The sequence below is a fragment of the Chlamydotis macqueenii genome, chromosome 4 (genome assembly GCF_036417535.1).
Source record: "Chlamydotis macqueenii isolate bChlMac1 chromosome 4, bChlMac1.mat, whole genome shotgun sequence".
Classification (NCBI taxonomy): Eukaryota; Metazoa; Chordata; class Aves; order Otidiformes; family Otididae; genus Chlamydotis; species Chlamydotis macqueenii.
This window is the reverse complement of record NC_141559.1, coordinates 71,791,252-71,815,662: the sequence shown is the minus strand read 5'-3', so window position 1 is coordinate 71,815,662 and position 24,411 is coordinate 71,791,252. Positions and strand designations below refer to the sequence as shown.

Genomic DNA, 24,411 nt, shown 5'->3' with positions numbered 1-24,411 from the left:
AAAACATTTTCTCAGAGGGAAGGAATCCCTAAGCGAAAGTTACCTCGTGTTGAGTGTCCATGCAGGCAACACATCAAGGAAAAACCTTTGCATCTTTGCATTCCCTGTAAATTTTTTTTTTCATTTAAAAATATTAATTTGCGCATGTGTTGAAGAAATGAGAAGGGCTGACCTGCTATCACAGAACTGTGTGTAAAGTGAGGTGGTATCCATGTACACTGTCAGGAAGATTTACAAGGCACTCTAACCGAGTGGAAGCTCCCCAGGCACACACATTGCACAGAGCTGGCTGCTTTTGGTTTCCAGAGAGTAACCACGGGGCGTAACGCAACTGGTGAGAACAAACAGGGCTTTTTCAGAAGGCAAACACTGACATCGTTCTGTCATTGTTAATGGGGCAGCAAATGAGCACGCCGGGCTCAGAAACACCAAAAGGTGGGGTGGGAAACAGGAACCAGAGCACACTTTTGTAGCACAGTTGAACTTCAGGTTTCAGTTATCAGAAAAATGAGAAGGCCTTCGACAAACAGGGAAATAAAAAATGATCTGCTCAGAACTGGAAGAGTTCTTCACTTGGTGGGGGGAACCCAACCATGAACAGAGTCTCAACTAAAGCCAGACAATGCTCGAGTGTGTTGAGGAAATGTGGTCATGGGTATAAATACACAAGTTGAATTATTCTGGCCAAAATGTAGCTTTTAAATGTGCTTAAATCTATCTGGATGGACTGTCTACTGGGTGTATTTAATAGAGCTGCCGTTGGTATGACAATTACTAGTTATGGTAGCTCAAAAATGGCCTGTGTCTGTCTGAGGTCCCCATGCTCAGCGCCCAGGCCCACCGCTCACCTAACTTTGCTACCACACTGCAGATCTGAAGGTGAGATGAGAAACCAGTTGTTATTCTTTCCACCCAGAGGTAGAATCAGCTCATTTTTCCCCCCGCAGAGCTTGAATTAAATGGCAGCTGCTCTTTCCATTTCCTTTCTTGCTCGACAGCCGTCCCTGTTTAGATTAGATCTAGAGTTTTTAGGTTAAGGTTAGTCTGCATTTAAAAAGAAACTTTGAAGGGCAAATTGTAATATTGTGCAGCTGCTAAACTGAGGAAGCAGAGTTATTCTATCTGAGCAAACTCAATCATCCCAGTGGTATTTTTGAAGTGTCTGTCACCTTACTATCTGACCTTTTTCTGCTGTCTTCATTAGAGATGCTTACAGGTTTTTTCCTCTCTCCAGAATTAAAAGCTATAAAGTAAAAAAGGGAGCAATATCTATTACTTGCTTTCATGATTTGTTTCCACAGCAGTATCAGAAGCCCTGACCACAGACCGCAATTGCATTGGGCCAGGCAATGTACAGATCGGGCATTCCTGGCTCGCGGAGCCGGTCGTTCGAGTTTAGGACAAGACAAGCGCATCAGCAGGTAACAGAACATAGAGCCTTTCAGAGCAGATGTGCTGACAGATCTTATTTCTTGTTATTATTTTAAACTCTTACATTGTCTAGTTATGTCTCTAACCCCTCTCTGTCTGTCTTTAGTCCACTAATAATACTTAACACAGGTGCTGTGCTGACTCCCCCTCTGCCTTATCCTTTTTACACTCCACTACCCCTGTGGAGTTGGATACTTCCTGAGACAAAGTTGTGAATTAACTTTGATGAGAGCAGCGCTGGCTGTATAAGATGTTGCTGAGTCTTGCCAACTGCCTCTGCTCTGGAAAAAGGACAAGGAATTAATTGTTGTCACATCCTATCAGCCAACAAAATCCACCAGCACCCAGCACCAGACGACAGCAACTTAGCCAAAGCCTTCTTACTAGAATGTAGTAGTTCATAAAAATCCTTCCTCCCATCTCAGTATTTCATATTGTGTCGAAAATGAGAAGCATTCAAAGATGATCATCTGTCCTTTCTCTTGGTCAGAGAATTGGTTAATCACAGAAGCACAGAATGGTTAGGGTTGGAAGGGACCTTCAAAGGTCATCTAGTCCAACCCCCCTGCAAGTAGCAGGGACATCCCTGACTAGATCAGGTTGCTCAGAGCCTCATCCAGCCTGGCCTTGAACGTTTCCAGGGATGGGGCCTCCACCACCTTTCTGGGCAACCTGTTCCAGTGTTCTATAACTCGCATCGTAAAAAAATTTTTCCTAATTTCTAATCTAAATCTACCCCCCTCTATTTTAAAACCATTACCTCTCGTCCTATCACAACAGGCCCTACTAAACAGCCTCTCCCCATCTTTCTTGTAGGCCCCCTTGAGGTACTGGAAGACCGCTATCAGGTCTCCCCGGAGCCTCCTCTTCTCCAGGCTGAACAGCCCCAACTCTCTCAGCCTGTCCTCATAAGAGAGGTGCTCCAGCCCTTTTATCATCTTCGTGGCCCTCCTCTGGACCCTCTCCAACTGGTCTATGTCCGTCTTGTGCTGGGGGCTCCAGAACTGGACACAGTACTCCAGGTGGGGTCTCACCAGGGCAGAGTAGAGGGGGAGAATCACCTCCCTCGACCTGCTGGCCACGCTTCTCTTGATGCAGCCCAGGATGCGGTTGGCCTTCTGGGCCGCAAGGGCGCATTGCCTGCTCATGTTAAGCTTCTCATCCACCAGCACTCCCAAGTCCTTCTCCTCAGGGCTGCTCTCAATCCAGAAGCAGGTAAAAACATCTTAGCTCAGACAAAGTATTGACTTCAGCTTTTATTTCCCAAGCAACGCTAGGAACTGGGCAAGAATTACAATTCAAACAAAACTCTTCCTGTTTGCATAGATCAGACTTTCTCTATAGATTTAGCCAGTATCCAGATTTGCACCTGCCTAACGGAGGCGTGTTTTTAAACTGGGAGTGTTCTTAACTAGTTGAATGAAGACATCCTGAAGTCAATTTAAGCATAGGCTGCAGCTGCAGAGTTTTTGAGAACAGTGGCAGTTTTGCAGTGGTTCTTGATGTCAGCAGTACAGAGAAACCACTTTAGATAAAATCAGGTTTCAAACTAATTTTAGTCAACCTAGTTAACGTCATTGCTGTTCTCCAGCACCGTTATCAGGCACAGGAATATCAGTCATAGCATCACACACAAACATGATTATTTTGCCAATACATTGGTTGGGGTGCCTCATCATCCTGCCTGCTCCCAAGGATCCTTGGTGTAATGGAGCCAGGAATACCTGCTCCCTACTCTGCTTCCACAGGTACTATGAGAGGAAAGAACGCCAACCCAGGGCTTGGGAAAAATGCGTGGTTCAAGTCAGACTGAAATAATCTGTACCCAGTTGTTAAGACCAGCTGCCTACGTGCTAGGTAGATTAAATAAGCTGCAAGTCCTTGGGTGATTGTGCAACGGAGCAGGAAGAGAGACAGTTCAGGGCTGTTGTCTCAAGCTGACTAGCTCTCCAAACCAGGGTCATGAGCATGACAGAAACTGAGAGGGAGCCTCGTTTGTAGGACTATGACTAAGCCAAAAACATTGATGAGACATTAAAAGCATAGCAGAACACATACAAGGCTTTAGAATATATTGTGCCAGTCTTGCTCTTAAATTTACCTGTTTTAGCCTGTGCTTAACACAGGACTTTGAACCTCAAATTAAACTGGAATAGAACCATCACTTTGGAGCAGCCTGCTCAAGAGGGAATAACCACCAAAACTGCCTAGAAGCAAAGGCTCAGGATTCTCTTCAAGTTCTGTTATTAGGGAGATGGGCTTCATTATATACTGAACAGCTAAACATTAACAGATGAAACTGAGATCATACTGGAGTCTAGAATATGTCCTGAGGTTAATTACAGAGCTCTGTTTTGTTTCAAAGCTATCAAAATAACCATGAAGAAGAAAAAGCAGAAGTCTGCCTGCCCTGGAAAATCCTCATCGGGGTTTCTTGCTTCCCAAGTGGTACAGAAGCAGAAATGATACACGTGATGCATAGGTGTCAAACTCTTGCTGACTAAGACAACCAGGGGGAGCTCTGAATATACTCTGCTGGCTCGTAGCCACAGTCAGCCAGAGATAAAACAAGTTCATGCTAAATTTGGTGTAGTCTTCAGCTGCCAGATGTTGGAAATTATCATGTTAGTATACAAAATATGAGCAGCTGTTAACATGTCAGCATTCTTTGCTGGTAGGAGCCACATTTAGTCAACAATTTATTAGTTAGTGTTGTAATATGATTTGGAGACTATTAAACTATGGCTTGGTGGTAAGCTCTTCATTTAGTGGTTTTCCTTTAACAATTCCCTGAATACTCTCTCTCCTTGTTGTGCTTACGTAGAGAAGTAACCAGCAATATATGGAAAGACCAACATTTACTGCACCCACTTAGAGCACTTCCTCGATCAGGGAGCTGGCCTGAAGGTCACCACCCCTTTTACTGATTACAACTTTCTTGTGCAGGGGACAAAGTTACAGGGTTTGTGGAAATCCAGAGTCCCGTTTGTGAGACTCAAAGGGACCCAGCATGTGACCCATTTAGACTACGCAAACTGTTTTTAAGTGCTCTGGCAATGCGAGGCTGCGTCTCCTGCAAGGCCCAGGTACAAGCTGTAACACACTTCTCGAGCAGTGAAGTCATTTCTCCCTGCTTTGCTGGCAAGATGACCAAGCCTCTAGCTAAGCTCTGAAAAAACTTTAACAGAAGATGAAATAACCCTGGTACATAAATACGTTCACATTTCAGACGTCTGCTCTTAGTATTCAGCAGTCCTTGGACAACTGCCATTAGCTTTGCTGTTAATATTCACCTCTGTTCAGACCTTGGAAGCCAGGTTTTACTTACACTTTCAGTTTTGATTTATTTCTTCAGTGATGTATTTAAAGTTTTAGAGCTGTCAAAAGTGGAACAAGTGTTAACACTCCCATCTCCAAGCACCCACCCTCCAGTTAGACAATGATTACACATAATAATATTATACATAGCTTCATTTAAATCTTGTATTTCAGTGTGTGTAGGTGACTCCTTTCTCTGGAAGACTTTTCATAATGTGTGAATGAATTAACACTAGCAGTCCCTTTCCACAGGAATATAATCCTTTCTGACTTACCACTGTTGCAATGACACGGTCAGCACTGATAATAGTTTCAAAATATCACGTCCTACATGAAATACTGTCTATTTGGTCAAATTATTACCACCATGTGCATTTTTTCCTCTCTCTTCTGCTATTTATACATGGTCTGCCTGAAGTAATGCTTTTGTTGGAGAATGTTGTTCAGTCCAGGAGATTTTTCAAAGTAAGATTATACATCCTTTGTTATTTCTGGACACGGGATGAAGAGTTGAAGACAGTCTTCTAAAATTACATACCCTCCAAATTCACAGTCTCCTTACAGTGTTTTGTTAGTGACAAAATATTCAAAGACTGCTTGGAACCAACCTTTTTTCTTGTATATTGTCCCGCTGACACGCGTACTCCATCCTTCAGTAGCAAATTATCATGTTGGTTTCAGTTTCATAGTTATTTAGCCATATTTTGTTTATAATGTTGTCCTTTTAGTTCTGAATGTCAAACTAGATGGCAGATCCTTTTCTCTTGTTCTAGAACTCTTGTTCTAGACTTTTTCAGTTGCCCTAGATTTGTGGGGTTTGCTCATCTGCTGCATTGGATACAATAGCCATAGAGAATTTGTCATATTTTCCTCTTGATTCATGCAAAAAATAATCAAGTGATTCATAAAGTGTAGACACAGCCTTAAAAAGCAAAGAAAACTCCAGTCAAAATAACTTTTACCCAAGACATAGCATCTAGCACAGCCCGAGGGAACAGAGAGAAACACGGGCCAGGGAGTTATAATTTCAGAGAGAAAGACTGTCCCAGTACTAACATTAAAGGCAAAGTCTTCCTATGTTTAGATTCAACTCTCTTAGTTAATTAGGTAGCAGGCACAAAGTACTTATTTAGAATACCAAAGATCTCAACTTCCAGTGTAAACCAGGTTCTGTGAAATCTGAAATGGCAAAGCTTTTTTATCCCCTTATTTAACTCAAATATTTCCAAAAAGATTTATCACATTGTTCCTTCTAGATGAATACTCTTTTGATGCAGTAAACTAGCAAACTGCTGCGGTATTCAGATGTTATTCTGGACTGTGCAAAAATCACCCTGTTTGTATTTTGTAAGCACGTGTAGGATTTGGGATCTTCAGGTAAGTCCTTTAGCAAAACCTGAGAATTAAAGATCTGCCTGAAATGTGCACAAAGACAGGTCAAATAAAATTCTCAATCTGACACAGCTTAAACCAATAAAAAGGTGGAAGTCATGAAGTGGTGGCGTTTTGTCTTTACACTTATACTTTATGATGGGGGTTTACTATTTTTCTTTTAATGAACAGTGTTCAGAACAGCGAGAGGTACCTGTTGGCTGAATGTGAAACAGAAGGCATGGTAGGTAGGGCCAACTAATCTGGATCATGCTTCTGTGCATTTTTGCACAACCAGAGCCCCTCAGGAGTGTGTGAACTTTTAAGAGACTTACTTTGCATGAACAGGAAAAAAAAATAAAAGTAAACTGATCATGTTCTGCAGCACAACTGAAAGGCAATGAGTGCATCTCCAGACACACCATAATCTTTGGTCATCGCTACTGGCTTAATTTGTTTGAAATGCACATCATATGTACTGGCTTTACTAATCTACTGGATCTCTTGAATGATTGATAAGATCCAATTATGCTTTAACATTTAAAATGATACCACTACGAAATCACTCTTTCTGCTTTCATTAAAATAGCAAAAAGGTTTGTTACCTGAAAGAGAACACTGAACCTATATCATGACACGTCACTGGCTAATAGCTGCTAAATTATAAAGCAACAACAGAAGACCTTTTATAATTGTATTCACGCATCCTCTGGATGAGTCGTCTTGTCCATACAAACCCTGAGCAGTTATGGCTCCTAATGAACTCTTCCCTCTGCACCACCTCTGATGCTTGCTTTCTCATCCTCAACCTCATTTTTTTATGTCTTCATTAAACACTAACAAGTAGAAGAGTTATCCTTTTATAACAGTAATTACAATACTTTATTACCATGACCAGATCATCTCATGCTGTGTATTTTTAAAATTTTCTACTACGACCTCTCCTGTAAAAGCAAGTCTCTTAGCTTCAGTGGGAATCTACATATTGCAGGGAATGAATTTTCCCAGCTATACATTTTCTTTTTTCACAACGATGACTATTACACAATAAAAGATAGATATTGCTGTTTTACTACCTGCGTCCTGATATTCTCTCTCACCCTGATTTCAGTACCAGTATGACCAAATCAAGACTGAAGCCAGGTTCTCTAACAGGAGAATGCAGGAATCTGTAAGCTCAATAACTGCACTTGTGACCACAGGCTTTAGCATTTTGCATCACTTCTGTGTGGTTCATCCAAGCCTGTTCGGTTGATTGTCATGGAAGTTGCACCTGCCTATGCAAAAGTTAAATTAGGGCTTCTTTTCCTTGCCCACTTTATGTTTTAATGTAATCAAAAGATGAATAACTGCCTGGAAACAGGAGCTTGCCTGAAATCTGCTACCTGCTCTCAGCAAGTGTTGCCTGCTCTAATGGCCCTGTGAGCTGAAGATGGTCCAAGCCCCTTGAGCTTGGTATACAATTATATTTAAAGGGACTTTATTGCCATTTTTTACTTCTTCTACACTTCTTTCACTCAGTCTCTACATTGATATTCTCCACTTTTTGCTGTCCTCTTCTCCAGGCAATTTTAGAGTGTCATTAAATATAACAACAGAATCCAATACTTTCCTACTACAGAAATATCTTTTTTTCTTATTTCTGAGTGTTGTCTCTTGCAAGAGAACAGGGTTTTTTTTTGCTTTAAACTTTTTAAATGTGTAGTAGGATGCTGTCCTAGGAACAACAGCTTGCTGTGTGCTTTCTGTTCAGCGCACTCACCCATTCAGCAGAATTGCATGATGAGTTTTCCTCAGCTGCTTCGTTGGTGGATTCATTTCTCCCATGAAGTTCTGCAACTTCGAGCATCTGCTCCTCCTGATGCCTTCCTATCAACACAGGAAGTTGTGCAGAACCTTAGCAAAAACCAAATTACAGTCACCGCCTTCTTACTGTCCACTTTCAGGGTCACACTGCTACTTTACCAGAGCTCTATAAAGCTCTGAAATGACGAGTGCAGAGCCCTTGTGTGGCCAGTCTTGATGGTAGGCACTAGAGCAGTGGGCAGCTTGCAGATGAAATCAACTACCATCAGGTTTCTGAACACCCCTTATGCAATGAACAGCTGGCCAATAGAGTTTGTGCCATGAAAACTGATCAAGAGATCTGATCAGCTCACCCTTACGTAGACACCTACAACGAGTCAATTCATATATTGCCCATGTCAACTTCAGGGACTGAAACAGGAGCTTAGGGACTTCACTTGTCTAAATCTTCTCCCCTTGCTTTTTTAGTCGGCAATTTGAATTGCATCTCAAGTCACAGATATTCCACCTATATCCCTGACAGCTCACAAGGTGAGTAAGCCTCGCATTGCAAATGTAATAGTCATGCTACAGTTACTTAAGAGGCTGCCTTGGTTCTATGTCACTGATCTGTACCACCACCCGTAGATGCCCTGCGTTTACACTTGTCCTGTAACCTTGCCATTCACTGTTTTTTTCTTGTGACTTCTTCCATCCTTCATTTCAGGATTTTGCAAAAACTGAAAATTAATAATTTAAAAATCACAGCTCAAACAACATAGCTCAGAACAAAGTCCCCACAGCTGGGTCTTTCAGACGTCACTTCCAGGAGTAAGACTATGATGCAGAGCTAACTTGGCTCCTCACTTTTCCAGTCTGGTAAGAAATGATCAGAATTTATGTCCTTTAATACCCTAGCCAGGCCAAGATCTTTAGTTTAAGTGATCACTCTTCCTGGAAAGATAAAAGGCTACAAGAATGCTCACTTGAACTACCAGAAGCATCTCTGATCTCTCCTCTCAGCCTGAGGCATCCCTAGGAGAACAGGACCAGGTAAGCAAAAGTTATACACTGATATTCCTCTTAGTGGTGCCTTCTACGTGCATCTGTCTAGCCATCTCAAAACAAATATCTAACTTAGACAGCATGCATTAATGGAAATATTGTCACTTACCAGAAAGTTTTGAGTGCTGTTTCTTTTTGTAGTAAAGACACAAGCTTCCCACTGCCACTAAGAAAGGAATGATGGCCCATATTGACAGATCTCTCTTTTTCAATGAGTGAGCTTCTGCAATTACATATTTTAAATAAAGTTACATGCTATTCCAAGATATGATACAACACCACCACCATAGGAAAAAAAAAAAAAATTAAAAGTGCCTTTAGGAGTGAATCAGTCCATCCCCCCACCCAAGCGCACGGCCGTCTATACTTTACCATTCCTGAGGGATGTGTGCCTGATGAACAGTAACATCAATCCCTCCTGTGGCTTCTCCAGTTTGACAATTTTTTCCCCTCCAGTGTCTAGTGTGAGTCTTTTCTGCTCATACTTTAATTGTGTTTGGTTCTTTTGTGAAATACAGAGCTGATGTACAGCTTTTTTTTTTTGTAAACCTCAACTAATAATTCTTATTAGCAAACTCTTACAGAAGAAAACAAACACTACACTGGGGCTATTAAGGCAGGGAGCTTAAGTCAATTGTCATCAAGAGTTCAGGTCCCCTCTGTGTTTGTCTCATTTGTCCTGAGATCCACAGCATTGAGGGAGGGATGTGGGAGAGGGAGGAAATGTATTAAATAGTTCAACTTGAAGAATCTTTATGAAGACAGGATAAATGGCACATATATGTTCGTGTTAGCTTACCTTTCTCTTCAACAATCACTGCTGTCCCACTTCCACATACTTTCTTACAGAAAGGTATTTCAATAATTATCTCACAGTAGTAAAATCCCGTGTCATTTACACTGGCAGATTTTATCACTAGCACATCCTTGCTTGCCTGGGTGACGTTGGATACATAGAAAAGTTCTGATGATATAGTTCTGGTGATGTTCTCTTTATTAACAAGATACCAGGTTACTCTATATCTCTCAATAGATTTTTCCCAAATACAGGCAATTTCAGTGTCGTCTCGAACGGACAGATGTATTTTTGTTGGTATTTGGATGACTGTTATATTATTGGGATCTGTAGCTAGTGGAGAAATACACATAGATTTAAAAGTTAAAGCAGCAAAGAGATGACATTACAGCTGTAATGTCTACAATCACAGTATTTAAAATAATGTTAAGACTGTAAAATCATAATGAGATTAATTTGTAAGATCAGTTATTACCCACTTCTCCCTTGAACAATGACAATTACTTTCTGGCTAAATGAAACTTTTAATCTGGTGTGTTAAAGCCCTCCATCATTGTTTGTGTGCAATAAATGATGATCTTCTGTGCAGTCACTGATATACTTGTTTTTTATTTTCAACAAAAAGCTTTGATAATAGCGGTTGAGTCTGAAGCATATTAAAAACTTTATCTGCCAGATAAAGAATGACCAAAAGGAGGCATTCAGAGTGATTCATCAGTGAATAGTGAAAGACTCATCAAGATGAAAGGAAAATTCACCACAATTTCTGTCACCACGTAGGAGTTCTTGTCCTGCACTGCTTCTAACTAGTGACAAATGTACAGCATTTTTGATGGGAGTTCTTCAATTTTGTTTAAACTTCTTTCATTAAGTTTTTGCTGACAAGTAGTTTATAGCATCAAATTCCCCTCCTTAGTTTAATAAGTACACAATATGCCATGCAGACCACAGTTATCTCATCAGGTCTGTTGCCTGGCTTTTAGCTAAGGCTGACTGGGACAGTATCAGAGGAAATAAAACTTTTTACTGTTTCCTGCTTTGAATCTCTTTATCACTCACCATCCACATGCGAAGCGATCTACGTGAGATATTGTGCAATATTGTACAAAATATTTTCTTCTGAAGTGAAACCACTGTGTGGATATCATGTAACGTTTTTCTTACTCTAATGACATTGATGCTCATCACAGAAGTGCCAATCCTATAAAATCTATGCCCATGGCTGATGAGACTGATGAATTTCACATGCTTTGTGAAGAACTATAATAGTATAAATGCTAGAAAAAAGGAAATTAAAGTGAAGAACTACTCATAATGAGAGTAAACTGCATGATTTTCTTGCAAATTTTATCACGTTTGTAACTCGGACACATTTCACAGCAACATGTAAGTAATGGGATTAACTTTTTTCTTTTGCTCTTAGAAAAAGCCATCTATTCATCATACCTAAAGGAGTTAGGCACCTCTATTTTTTCCACAATGCAGCGCTCAACAACTTGTGGAGAACAATACAGACCGTATAGGATCAATATAAACAGAAGAAAAAATAAGAGAAAGAATTGATGTAGCGTGTAAATGACAACTGTTCAAGTGTCAAAGAATGGATCACCAATTTCAGTTTTTCTGTTCATTTATTTTGCCATTTAAAATACAGTTGTGCTATAGGCTGTGCTATGGTTCCATCTGGCAACTTTACTCTCTTTCTGAAAAATATCTCTGAAAAAAATCCTTTTGCCCTTGCTTAAGCTCTCCCTCTCTTTCATTCCATTTTATACCGAACACTTTCAGTATTATCCAGTGCAATTTGTATTGAATAAGAAACAAGAAACCTTATCTGCTTTGTATTTCAGTACCTATGTGAACTAGAACAAAATCTCCTCAACATTTTAAAATTCTACATTCAGTGTTTATCACAATAAATATTCAAGTCTGAAGGTCTAAGAAAAATTACGCTTGCATTAACCTAACGTCATTTTGGCTGTTGAAGCGTATGATTTGTCCCTCTACACTTTTTCTACAACAATCTCTTCATGAAAATGCTTTCTGATTCCCCACACATTTTGATTTCAGCATTACAAAAATATAGTTAGCATTCTACTTGTCTGACACACAAGTCTATTTCAGGTGGATATACTGTGAGAAGTTTTTTTAAATCCAGCTCAAGAATTACAGGTGACTAACTATAAACAAAACAAAGAAAATAAACACCACTTACCTAGGGAACCAAAACACATTGTTAAAAGAAGTTTGAGTGGAATTGTGATCATCATGCAGGATTATTAGCACTTGCATCAGGGTGTCTTGTCAAAGACCAGCAAAATGACGAATGAAAGCATGTCAGATTCGTAGCTTAACTTCCTCTTCCTTCATGTATTAAGGACGATAGAAACCAAAGTGCAACCCAAATTTTCACTTAACTCTTTGAAACTGCCATCATAGATGTGTCTATTTTAAAGCCCAGGCATCCTGTCTGAAATCGGAAAATTTCTTCTTTTAATTTTAAATTGTGTCCTAACTAGTTACCTTTCAACACTAGATTAACCTTCCGATATGACATAAAGAACTGCTTCTTGCAGGGGGGTTGGACTAGATGACCTTTGAAGGTCCCTTCCAACTCTAACCATTCTATGATTCTATGATTCCATGCTTTTCCATACTTACAGTGGATGACATTTGCCATTGCACATCTGCAATCCTCCATTTAAAGGCATTTTATGAAGATGAGACTTCTTTAGCTGCTACGCACAGCCTTGTCAGCAGCCTCTTCCAGACAGCCTAATGAATCTTATCCAAAGCCAAAGAGACAATGATTGTACATAGGTTACACTGACGCCAAGTATTACTCCTCTCTTTCCTTATCACACATTTCACTGTCATCTTGCTGAAATCTTGCCTAAATTCTTCCCTCCTGTGAAGAGTACTTTCCTGCTTTTGCCTTAACAGTAGGAACGGCTCCATTGGCAGAAGCAATGGGGGAAAGCTGAGTTCAAAGATGGCACTCGCAGTGACACCAACATCCTGCAACATCAGTGGAAAACAATTTGGGACATTATGCTGAGTATGCAATGCATCTCACTAGTACCTCTACGGGTGCATTGGCATTGATGATACTAGTGTCAAAAAAAAAATAAATTTAAATATAGATAACTCTATGCTGCTTAATGTTATCCAGTCCTGATTTTTGGCTGCAACCCAGAATCACTTACATTGTGTGGCCAGAGAAGTGGAAGACAAAACATTGCTTCCATTTTCTCAACTTACCAGTTTTATTCCCTTGACAGATGTTTCAAATGCAAATGTATTAGGCCAGACAAAATTGTCCCACAAACACATTCAGTTGGATAATATCAAAATTGCAATGAGAGAAGTCTTAAAAAAAAACCAAAAAACCAACCAAAACCAAAGAAAAACCTCAAGCTAAGAACACGATTCAGTTAAACTAATAACTTGATAAGGACCTGTCAACCACCAAATTTCCTAGAACTAACATCAGGTTTAGCAGCACTGAGCAGGTGGTCCAGAACACCCGAATTGCAATCTGTGATGAAGGCACAGCCACATTTAAAGTCTAAAGCACTGTTCCCTCCCATTTGTCAGCAACGCAAAAGCATGATGCATCAGCTCACCTGCTTCTCACTATCCACCTCACAGAAGTAGTTTCCAGTGGTTTTTAGATTGCCAACTAAAATTAAAAATGAGACAACAACGAAGATAAATGGCACAAAGTGCTGTAGGTCGTCCCCATTTCTGATGGTACCGGCTCACTAAGTTACCACCTTTTAGAGCTACTGAGGACATAACAAATACCTTTACATTCAAGTGAATGAGAGGACATATTGAAACAAATAATTTATACTTAAGGATATTATTAATTATATTAAATCATTCTGTTAGCATTGACATTCATGTTATCTTTGGTACTACCGATTGAAGATGCTGAATATATGAAGTATACGTGTGTAAAGTCAAGGGAACTAGTTTCTCTTGTATTTAAGCATCTACATTTGTGCATTTATTGTTGTGTTACACAGCCGGCAGCTCCAGTGTGCAGAACATTTTGGCTAGAGACTGGGTGAAGCTTTTTCAATAGTGCTGACAGCAGCTTATATTTACTCTGAAAGATGCTTTGGTTCTAATCCAAAGCATCAAAATGAACCAGCACACAGAAAAAGGCACTGGGGGAAGAAGGCTTATTTTTAGCCCAGGTTACTGCATTGTACCATTTTACAACACAGCCCCACAAACGCTCATCACAGTATTACCGAGTGGGTGGAGAAATATGGTGACAGAATTTCTTAAGCCAGCTTTGCTGCCAGGATAAGTGCATCACACAAAATGACTATGTGGGTCAGGAAAGCATCTACAATGGAAAGATCCTTTAAAGTTTTCTTTTCTTTCTTCAACTTAATCTTAGTTAACCTTGGAAATGAAATCGATGAATTGGGATTCTGTACTCACGGGCATGCTGGACATGACTGCAGAGCAGCTGCTTGGCACAGAGGCACCCGGTTCTTGGAGAGGCAATGACAGTTAGAGCCAGTCTCTTCTGGATGCTTTGCACAAATCCATCTTCCCAAAACTTTTCTCCATGGCGTTCAAAGAACAGCAGTGGAAGCAAACTGAAAAATACCTTTGAAACTCCTAAAGAGGATCTAAACCCTCTCCCTCCTCCTTACCCATGTCAGACTTGCTTGAGAGTTTGTAACAAAGTAATAATGAGACAATAGCAATTTTGAGGTGTTACTGTCAGCTGGGAAGGTTTATTAAACCATAGTAGCATTGAGGAGAATATGTGTGAAACTCAAAGTATTAAAAATTAGTTTGAAATTCTGCTGCACTGGAATAAGAAGATGGAGCAAAAATCATTTACATTTATTTGTTATGAAAACTTGATCTGAAATTTTCATACTTGAAACAAAATTCTGAAGTACAAAGTCAAAGACATTATCAAATTCTTTTTAAAAAAAAGTTTTAATTCACATTTGCCTTTTCAAGATCTTCTTCAAATAATAACAAACACTTCAGAAAGTTGCAGGTATGCCAAAAGAAAGTCCTGGTGAAAATGGAAATTTGGCTTTTGTTGTGCCTAACTCATGAATCTCCCCCTCTTCCAACTCAAACACAAGGTGGAAAGCATATGATCGCTTGGGTTTTGTTATTTGCTACTCTTGTAGTTTAGCCCTAATCACCACACAGCTTCTCAGAGGACAACCACCGAACTTCAACGTAACAGACCTCCTAACTTCTCGTGACAGCCAGTGGCGTTCTATGTGCTCTGTATGACACATACACATTACTAATTTTGAGGCCATGTTGTGGCCAGTGATGACCAAACTGACACAATGAATGCTTGTAGCAAATCTGTTTTCAGCAACCTGTGCTCAAACCCGTCCTTATCTCAACTCTTCAGGACTGACGGGGCTTGAAACTTGGCTCCTCAGATTAAAGTCTGACTATCTCCCTGCTGATCTAGTGAGGCCCCTTCATGCCCTACGTTGGGTGCCAAAAAGACTGTGGTGGTTTAGCCTGAGTCACCACACAGTTTCTCGCTCATCCTCCCACTCCCCAGTGGGATGGGGGAGAGAATTGGGAAGAAAGGAAAACTCCAGGGTTGAGATGAAGATTGTTTACTAGAATAGCAAAGGAAAATAACAATAATAACAACAACATATAAGGATACTAAAATATAAATAATGAACAATGCACTATTTTCTCACCACCCGATGTCCCAATGACCGCTACAGCCTGTCCTGAGCGGCAATCACAGAAACAAAACCAAGTAGCAAGCAAAGGAGCGACAGGGAGCCAGCAAGGTAGAAAGAGCGATGCCAGTGAGCAAGAGAGATGCCATCAGCACAGGCAACCCCCACTTACATACTGAGCATGATGTTTATGGCATGGAATACTCTCTTTGGCCAGTTTGGGTCAATTATTCTGTCTCTCTCCCAGCTTTCCACACCTGCACATTAGTGAGACCTGGAAAGCCAGACAGTGTCCTTGGTCTCATTAGCAACAACTGCTAACATCAGTTTATGTATCGACATTCTTCACACAGGAAATCCAAAACACACCAGCTACTGAGAGGAAAATTAACTCCATCTCTGCCAAAACCGGGACATCCAGCTATGACCCAAACAAAACCACCAAAACCTTAATTTGATATTAACTCTAGGACTTTTCTTAGCATACTTACTAGCACAGAAAAAAAAATAAACCTAATTTATTTTCCAACTGTGAATAACAAAATATATCTCAGTAGGAAATGGACTGTCAAAACAAATATGCCAGTTGTGGATGACACAATTAATTTTGAAATTATTTTTAAGAGTGACAGTGATTCTTTTACCTGATCTAGTGATTGAATAAGTGATCTGCAAACATTTCCTTTCAAAAGAGCAGCTAGGTAATTCTTACACAATGGAAAAAAAATTGTCAGGGTACTGGCTTTAATACCTTCATCAGCAGAACTTTGTCAAACATGAAAAATTAAAGAGGAACTAATTTTTTTTTAGCTTGAATTTAGGTTTGCACTTGGCTTAATGTAAAATAAATGTTATGAATGAACTTTTCCTAGTAAGCAAAAAAGGTAACAAAAATTTTTTTTTTCTCTGAGTCCAAATAACTAATATCTGCATTTCATCAACGTGGATGTAACTAGAAGTATTTGAGATAGAACACAACAATGGGAAGAAAAGTAGAATATAAAAAACTTGACCGTGTGTTTGCCAAACAGGGGCAAAACCTGGCATCTTCCGTGGCTGGAAGAAATTTCTTTCTTTGTAAGCAAGGCTCGTGTTTTTGCAACCCAGGCCATATCAGATGCTGAGGAACGCTACAGCCAGCAGAGCCTAGAGCCAACAGAGAGAAAACAAAAAAAAAATTATGGTGGGGACTGGAAACAGAGGTGGTAAAACAGGGTTTACTAAGAGCCTCTCTGTCCCTGGATACAAATAGGACCCCACCAGCTCTTGAGGATATTCAAGCTTCTACTCCTCAAAATTACATGGAATGATGGAATGAAATAATTTGGCTTTCCAAGCAAAATAAACTGATCTGCCACAAGACCCAGAACAGCAGCATCTTGTAGGGTCTGCACCCAGGAGCTGTGGACAAAATAAGCTGTTATCAGAAGATTCTGCATTTCAGAATTACATCAGTTGCACTCTGACTGCTTGTCACATTCTCTCCTTCTCCAACACTTCACCTAGTGCTCTGCTATCTCCTCCTAGCTCTCCCACTCTATAATTGCTACTTCCTTAAGCCCAACCAAAATAGAAAACAGATGTTACTTACCACAGCACAAGTACACTGCATGCATGTGTGACTTTTTCCTCTGCCTATAACATTACACCCATCCTTTTCATTTGTGTGTCCCATCTGATGCATGGTTTGAAGTACTATTTAAGTACTGAGTGGCCTGAGTGCTATCAAGTCTTGATGTAGCACCACGATATTTCTCCTATCTTGATACATGTGAGGGAAGAAAAAGGATGATTACTAAACGGATCTCTCTACAGAGATTTGAATGCCTGCAGGCTTCCATTTGCTTGGTGTCGTAGTTCAGCCCCGATCGGGACCAGACTACGCAGTCTCTCTCTCACTCCCCCCACCCTCCAAGAGAATAGGGAGAGATAATATAAGAAAAACTGCTCCAGGTTTGAGATAAGGACAGGGAGAAAATCCTTAAAGTTACCATTGGGGCAAAACAGACTCGACTTGGGGAAAACTGTTCATTTATTACTAAAACCAGCAGGATAATGAGACAGAGAACAAGATAACCTCCCCCCACCCCTCCCTCTTCCCAAGCTTAACATTATCTCTACTACCTTCCCCGCCCCGAGCAGCACACGGGGGAAAAGGGAATGGGGGTTGTAGTCAGTTCGTCACACGTTGTTTCACACCGCTGCTTCATGGTCGGGGGAAGAACTCCTCACATTCCTCCCCTGCTCCATTGTGGGGTCCCACCCATACGCCACAGTCCTTCGTGAAACTGCTCTGGCGTGGGTCATCTCTTCCATGGGGTGCAGTCTCTCCAGAACTGCTGCCCCAGCGGGCCCTCCATGGGCCACAGCCTCCTTCAGGCATCCACCTCCCCCGGTACGGGGTCCTTCATGGGCTCCAAGTGGATCCCTGCTCCTCTGTGGACCTCCATGGGCTGCAGGGGGACAACCCGCTCCACCATGGTCTTCACCACAGGCTGCAGGGGAATCTTGGCCAGGAGCCGCATTACTCCTCCCCCTCCTTCTTCACTGACCTTGGCGTCTGCAGCCGTTCCTCACAACAGGCTGGCAGACGCCTCTCATGATCCTTTTTACATCTTATTCACTTCTCATCTCCTCTCCAATTCTTGCAGCCAGGCCGGACCGATTCGGGCCCAGTCGGCTGCCTGGCAAGAGGCCAGAGGGTGAGGCCTGAAAGGCCCATGAGGCCTGCGCCTCCCCCTCTGCGCCTCTGCCCCCGCTCAGCTTCTTCACATCTTCTCTTTTTTTTTTCCTGTTTTCCCCTTCTTAAATACGTTATCGCAGAGGCGTTATCAGGGAACATTCTGCTGCCAATTGTCCTGGCCTTGGCCAGCAGCGGGTCCGCCCTAGGCCCGGCCGAGTCCATTGAACAAAGGGGAGCGACTTCTAGCAGTTTCCTACAGAAGCTACCACCTTAGGCCCCCCCTCACTAAACAAAACCACAACACTTGGGCAGAGGTTTCTCAGGAAAAAGAACATATAAAATATGCAGCGAACATCTTCTAGCAGGAATGCCATGCTTTTTACAGACCACAGTCTTGAATGCCTCTGGTGCAATACAAGATTTGACTCTGGCAAATTATTCCCTGCTGGCCAATTGCATTGGAAGAACTCCAGATAAAATATTCTGTGGGGTTTTTTCCTTTTTCTTTTAAATCAGAAAGTCTCCAGAAATTGAAGTAGAAAAACCTCCAACAGATAAATCAGCTGATATTGAGGTATTCCTGTTTATCGTATCCTCCATACAGAAGGCTTTTTTAGGATTTGTTTTAACACAGCCTACTAGAAACAATTCAACTTGATCTCTGGGAAAGCAGCTCTGAGCTGGCAGCTGCAGGATTCTTTACTGCTTAGCCAAGATTGACCACGCACTTGCCCACTGAAGATACAGTTCAATTTTTATCATCTACCAGCATGACTTGCTGATACACAGCACGTGTATTAATACCATTGCAGGCAAAAAAAAATATTAATTGTAATCACACCACTGTGTAACTTACACAGCACACCCATTATACTACATGGCATAACCACGCAGGGAATGAGAAAAGATGCACAAGCAAGGAAAATTACTTAGCCAAACACATTTCACTTCCCGAATACATACTCAAAACAAAATGAAAAATAGCTGCCATCATGCTTTACTGCACCCTACTTACAGTGCTATATACTTCCCCTTTGGGCTTAATGTTGCAGGAAAATGGCTTTGACTGCAGCAGGGCAAGTTAGATTGGCATATCACTAAATATTCACAGCCAAGTGTGAAAAATAACCAGTAGAAAATAGGAAACAATCTTCCTTCATCCAGTAACTGAATGTGGCAGTTTCTGCAGTGATTTTAACGAGATGCAACCAGTTAGTATACACAGGCTGTCTACACGGAAAAATTGACCACCAGCGCAGCTCTTCCAGCATAGCTACTTCATGATAGCTACTCTGGGAGATCCCTTTTCACTCCATTTCCTTTATTCTTGAACAGTGTCTCCACATGCAGAAAACTATTGCTGAACAGCTGAAGTAAATCGGAAAAATTACTACAGTAAAATGTAATTTTTGCATGATTCTGTATCTGGAATTATTAATTGACTGAAAAGGCACCTATTTTCCTCTTTTAAATCTATAAATTTCCTCTTTTAGTTCTACATTTCACTGGTTAGAAATACAGTTTTGTACAGTGTTGCAACAAGCAGAATTCATCATTAATGAAAAGGAATACAAACAGTACATTCAATTGCAGTTTACATCAAAGCAGAAACTTTGCAGATGTTGCCCAAAAGACACAGTAGCTGAAACACATGACAGGTATACCCCCTTGCACGTAGAAACAGAATGTCATTTGGCAAATCACTATTCTGTGATTTGGAATCATCTCCTCAGACAATAAAAATGTTAAGATTCTTGAGATCACCATGTCATAGCTTAGCCCTGCTCAGGACCAGACTACGCAGTCTCTCTCTCACTCCCCTCACTCTCTGAGGGAATAGGGAGAGATAATATAAGAAAAAAGGCTTGAGGTTTGAGGTAAGGACAGGGAGAGATCCTTAAAGTTACCATTACAGGCAAAACAGACTCGACTTGGGGAAAACTATTTGTTTATTATTAAAAACAAAGCAGGATAGTGAGAAAGAGAACAAGATAACTTCTCCTCACCCCTCCCTCTTCCCAAGCTTAACATTATCTCTACCTCCTTTGCCCAAGTGGCACAGAGGGGAAGAGGGAATGGGGGTTACGGTCAGTTCATCACTTGTTGCTTTACGCCACTCCTTTCTCCTTGGGGGAAGAACTCCTCACATTCCTCCCCTGCTCCAGCATGGGGTCCCTCCCACGGGCCACAGTCCTTTGTAAAACTGCTCCGATGTGGGTCATCTCTTCCACGGGGTGCAGTCCCTCCAGAGTGGCTGCCCCATGGGCCACAGCCTCCTTCACACATCCACATATCCCACTGGGCTCCTCCATGGGCTGCAGGGGGATCTCTGCTCCTCTGTGGGCCTTCATGGGCTGCTGGGGGACAGCCTGCTCCACCATGGTCATCACCATGGGTTGCAGAGGAATCTCGGCCAGGAGTAGCATTACTCCTCCCCCTTCTTCTTCACTGACCTTGGCATCTGCCATTCCTCTCACAAGAAATTCTTCACAATCGGGTCAGGCAGATGCCTCTCAGGTTCTCTTCTCTTCCTGTGGCCGGGCAGGGCTGAGTTGGGCCCAGTCAGCCGCCCGGCGGGAGGCCAGAGGGTGAGGGCCACAAAGCCCACAAGGCTCGCGTCTCCTCCTCTCTGCCTCTGCTTAGCTTCTTCATATCTTCTCTTTTTTTTCAATCCTGTTTTTTCCCCTTCTTAAATCTGTTATTTGCAGACACATTATCAGGGAACATTCTGCTACCAATTGGCTCGGCCCTGGCCAGCAGCGGGTCCGCCCTAGGCCCAATCGAGTCCACTGGACAAAGGGGAAACTTCTAGCAGCTTCTTACAGAAGCTGTCACCACAACTCCCCCTCACTAAATAAAACCAGAACACATCACTAAATAGAAAGACAATTCAAGACTGTACAACCAATATGACTTTGTTAGTGCTCCACAGTGAAGTACTATAGAAGCAATCACTTTAAAACCACCACAGCAAGCAGGAAAATGTTCAATATGCTTGCACTGCAACACCAAGGTCACTTCCGTATTTTTGAATTGAACATGTTTCAGAAAAAAAAAAAAAAGAGTTGTAAATAATTAGCCAACAAAAATACCCACAACTCAGGCCAAGAGTTTAATTAAATTTAGAGTTTATTCCAAAATGCTTATTCCTTTCATTAATAGTGGTTCAAGATCATCACTCATGTCTTGAAACAAAAATTGGAGGCTATTACATATTCACTCCTGAAATACGTCAAATTTTATTGACCTTGAAAGTATACAAAAAAAGTCCTTATTTCCTTTGGGTAAACAGTTACTATACAGTTTTCTGAGGTCTGTGTACTGTTGAAGAATCCTGTAAAATACAAAAACATTGATAATTTATTCAAGAAGCAGCTTTGCTCAAATGTACATACTATTCTATCTCAATAGTTTTAACTCATCCCTTCCTTGAAAGTAGGTGTTTGAGCAGATTCTCCTCCTTAAATCTCTAAGTAGTATGGAGCCTAAGATGTATTTTTTAATATTGTGAATAAATGCAACAGTCTGTCTACTTTTCACACACTGAGTACACAGAAAATGTGAAAAACTCCCCAGTCATACACCTTTTCCTCATCATGAGTAAACACCAAGCAAGTTCCTAGCTGCAGGCCAGGTAGAGCTCTGAACTCCCATTGGGTCCAGCCCAAAATCTCTGCAAGCTTTTTACAAGGCACATATATAGATGTAAGTGACAATGTCCAAACAACTAACTGGAATGAGAAATGAAATTAGGTCACCCACAGCATTTGACCTGAGTGTCAGCCCTAACTTGAATCATATCCACACAGTCCTTTAAGCTGATTACAGTGGGGATTTTTAACTGCAGCTGTCTGTTTTTCTGCAGCACAGGCTTAAACTTAGATTAACACAACTCATCAGCATCTAACAAAATCAATCTGTGTCTCAAGTGTGAATTCATAAAGTAGCCACTTCCATCTGGACAAAGGTAACTCCAGAAAGACTTCAAGCTTTTTAACACTTCTAGGCAAAACAAGCCATCAGAGAAATACAGCAGTGTAGTACTTGCAGTACTTGTTATGGCTCGTAGGCTCTGCCAGATACTAGGTCTGTCATACAGAAGAACAATACATTTTTAATCTTGCAAGTATTTTTATATTTTTAATTAGACTATTAATTGAGTTTCAACAGTCAACAACAATACAGACACCAGCCACTTTATTCCACCTACCTTTGCTTGGAAATTGTGCAGTCTTCCATTTCCACCGCTTCAAAGTGTTCACATCCCAGGTGCCTGTGAGCGATCGCTCTTCCACTAGTATCACTGATCCTAATCCCTTTAGTAAAGACTGCAAGTAAAGAAAACACATGGAATCAAAACACACTGTATTGAAAATAGCATCACACCCACTGGTCTAGTACACAGTTAGACCAGAGTAGAACTTTAATCTCTAGCATTGATCTGTTAAGCAAAGCAGTAGAGACTTAAAAAAATCTGCTAGGTCATGCAACATAAAGGGCAACTACAGATTCACCAGGCTTCAAACTAAGAAGCTGAGGTGCTGAGAGCTTCCTCGGTGTTGTAGCAAAGTTGAGAGCCTACTAAGCTCTCCATTCAAGAGCTGAAACTCACACTGCACTTTTAAAAACAAAACAGAGAACACTATACATTGTTTCCCATGTTTCTGTCATCACAATCCAGATTTCACATGTTAAAACAATAAATCCTGCTATGTTTTAGAAAATAATCTACTTCTATATGAAAGGCCAAATAAAAAAGAAACTGAAAATACACAGTACATGACGGAAGTGACCAAAGTTTCAAAAACTCACAGAAATAAACAATAGAGGAAAAATGTTTGATTCCTTTAATCCTGTCCACATGTCACTACATATAGGTACAACTTGCAATAACTAAAGAAACAGCAAAACAGATTGCCACTCCCTGCACTGGTTAAGGTACTGCAGGAAGTGTTAAACAACCAAGAGCTCAATAGAACCAGACCTACAGATATTTATGCAGATCTTCAAGCTGTGTCTATGGCAACTTCATCTGAAGTAACTGCTTCTGTGTTGCAAAGCTGAGTGAAAACAAGACCTTCTCCCCTCTGAGGTTAAAGTTATGCTAGTATTTTTGTATCCATCTTTTGTGAAGTCTCTAGCACACGGGATGTTTCATTCCAGAACCAGTTCTCTCTGGAATAAAAACACCTCAAGTGGTATTCTGCCTCTAAGTATTAAATTTACCTTCAGATTTACCATCACAGGTTGAGACAGCACAGGATCCTCTCCAACTTCATACAAGTGCCTAATTCTTAGCAGGACACGACTGAAGTCTGCATCACTTTGCTTCTGTTTACCTTTAAGAGAACACAAAATGTGAAAATTTTCTTACTTTAAAAATAAAACAGATTTTTCAACTTTTTTTTTTTTTAGCTTTACACTCTCATAATTTAAACTTAATTCCCATATTTTAAAATTAGCAAGAGGACTAACAGCAAGAAACACCCTGCTCCCACTGTTGATAAGAATGACACTAATAGACATGATGAACAGATGCAGGAGAAATATTTTACTATTTGAGTAGAGCAATCCTACAGTACAATTAACTTTCTTGATAGAGGACTTTAACACTAAAGTATAGTCATAGAAGACAGAAAAAAAAAAGCCACCTTCTTTAAGTGTAACATCCAGCCACCTTTTTGAAAGCACCTACCCATGTGGACGCTGTGGACCTGCTCTGCATGGTTAGAGCTGTATCTCCACCCTGGAATGCTCAGAGTCTGGAGATGAAGATTAGGTGGAACAGTTATAGGTGAACTGTGGACTGAATTCTCCTGAAGTTGTCCGGATAGCTTTGGTTTACCTCCTCCATACAAAATGAAACAAAGCAAACATCAAACATCCATCACACGCACAAGCCTGGCTAGGGAACATGGAAGGGTAAAGAGATTTTTGCTCTTTCTGCCAAGGCAGATGCAGAGCAGATGCTATGCTTTCTCCTCCAAGGCCTTCTGAGATACAAAGCAGAAAACAGCATGATTTTAACTGCTAAAGAAGTATGTTAGAGCTTTCCATAAAGCAAATTTCACCACAGCTTAAATTGCTGTTCTGCTACCAGTCTTCAGTTTTAGTTAATAAGTCAAACAAGTATTTTTAAAAGAATGACTCAAAAATGGTCTTTAAGGACTCGGCATCCAGGAAGCTGATATATGGTGCACAAGCTACTTTGCACTAATTCCCTGTATGGATATTTAGTTCTCATTAGATGCTTCAAAATT

The 24,411-nt window shown here is 40.9% G+C and overlaps 2 protein-coding genes across 3 annotated transcripts in view; both read right to left on the bottom strand.

Moving 5' to 3' along the window:
- Window positions 1–4,155: 4,155 nt before the first annotated feature.
- Window positions 4,156–12,187, bottom strand: LOC147601020 (uncharacterized). Its single transcript, XM_086746954.1, has 5 exons — window positions 11,982–12,187; window positions 9,770–10,099; window positions 9,080–9,193; window positions 7,883–8,016; window positions 4,156–5,671 (listed from the first exon to the last, which is right to left on the bottom strand). The coding sequence occupies exons 1-5, from the start codon at window positions 12,034–12,036 to the stop codon at window positions 5,552–5,554; spliced, it is 753 nt and encodes a 250-aa protein (XP_086603080.1). The 5' UTR covers window positions 12,037–12,187; the 3' UTR covers window positions 4,156–5,551.
- A 9,065-nt stretch (window positions 12,188–21,252) lies between these two features.
- The window catches only part of MAN2B2 (mannosidase alpha class 2B member 2), a 30,246-nt gene continuing 27,087 nt past the window's right edge, over window positions 21,253–24,411 (bottom strand). For both annotated transcript variants that reach the window (XM_086747507.1, XM_086747508.1), the window contains exons 16-19: window positions 23,847–23,999; window positions 23,378–23,490; window positions 22,362–22,479; window positions 21,253–21,485 (exon numbers count right to left, since the gene is read on the bottom strand). In XM_086747507.1, coding sequence (XP_086603633.1) covers window positions 21,391–21,485; window positions 22,362–22,479; window positions 23,378–23,490; window positions 23,847–23,999 — 479 coding nt within the window. In that variant the 3' untranslated portion in view covers window positions 21,253–21,390. The remainder of the gene's footprint in view (window positions 21,486–22,361; window positions 22,480–23,377; window positions 23,491–23,846; window positions 24,000–24,411) is intronic.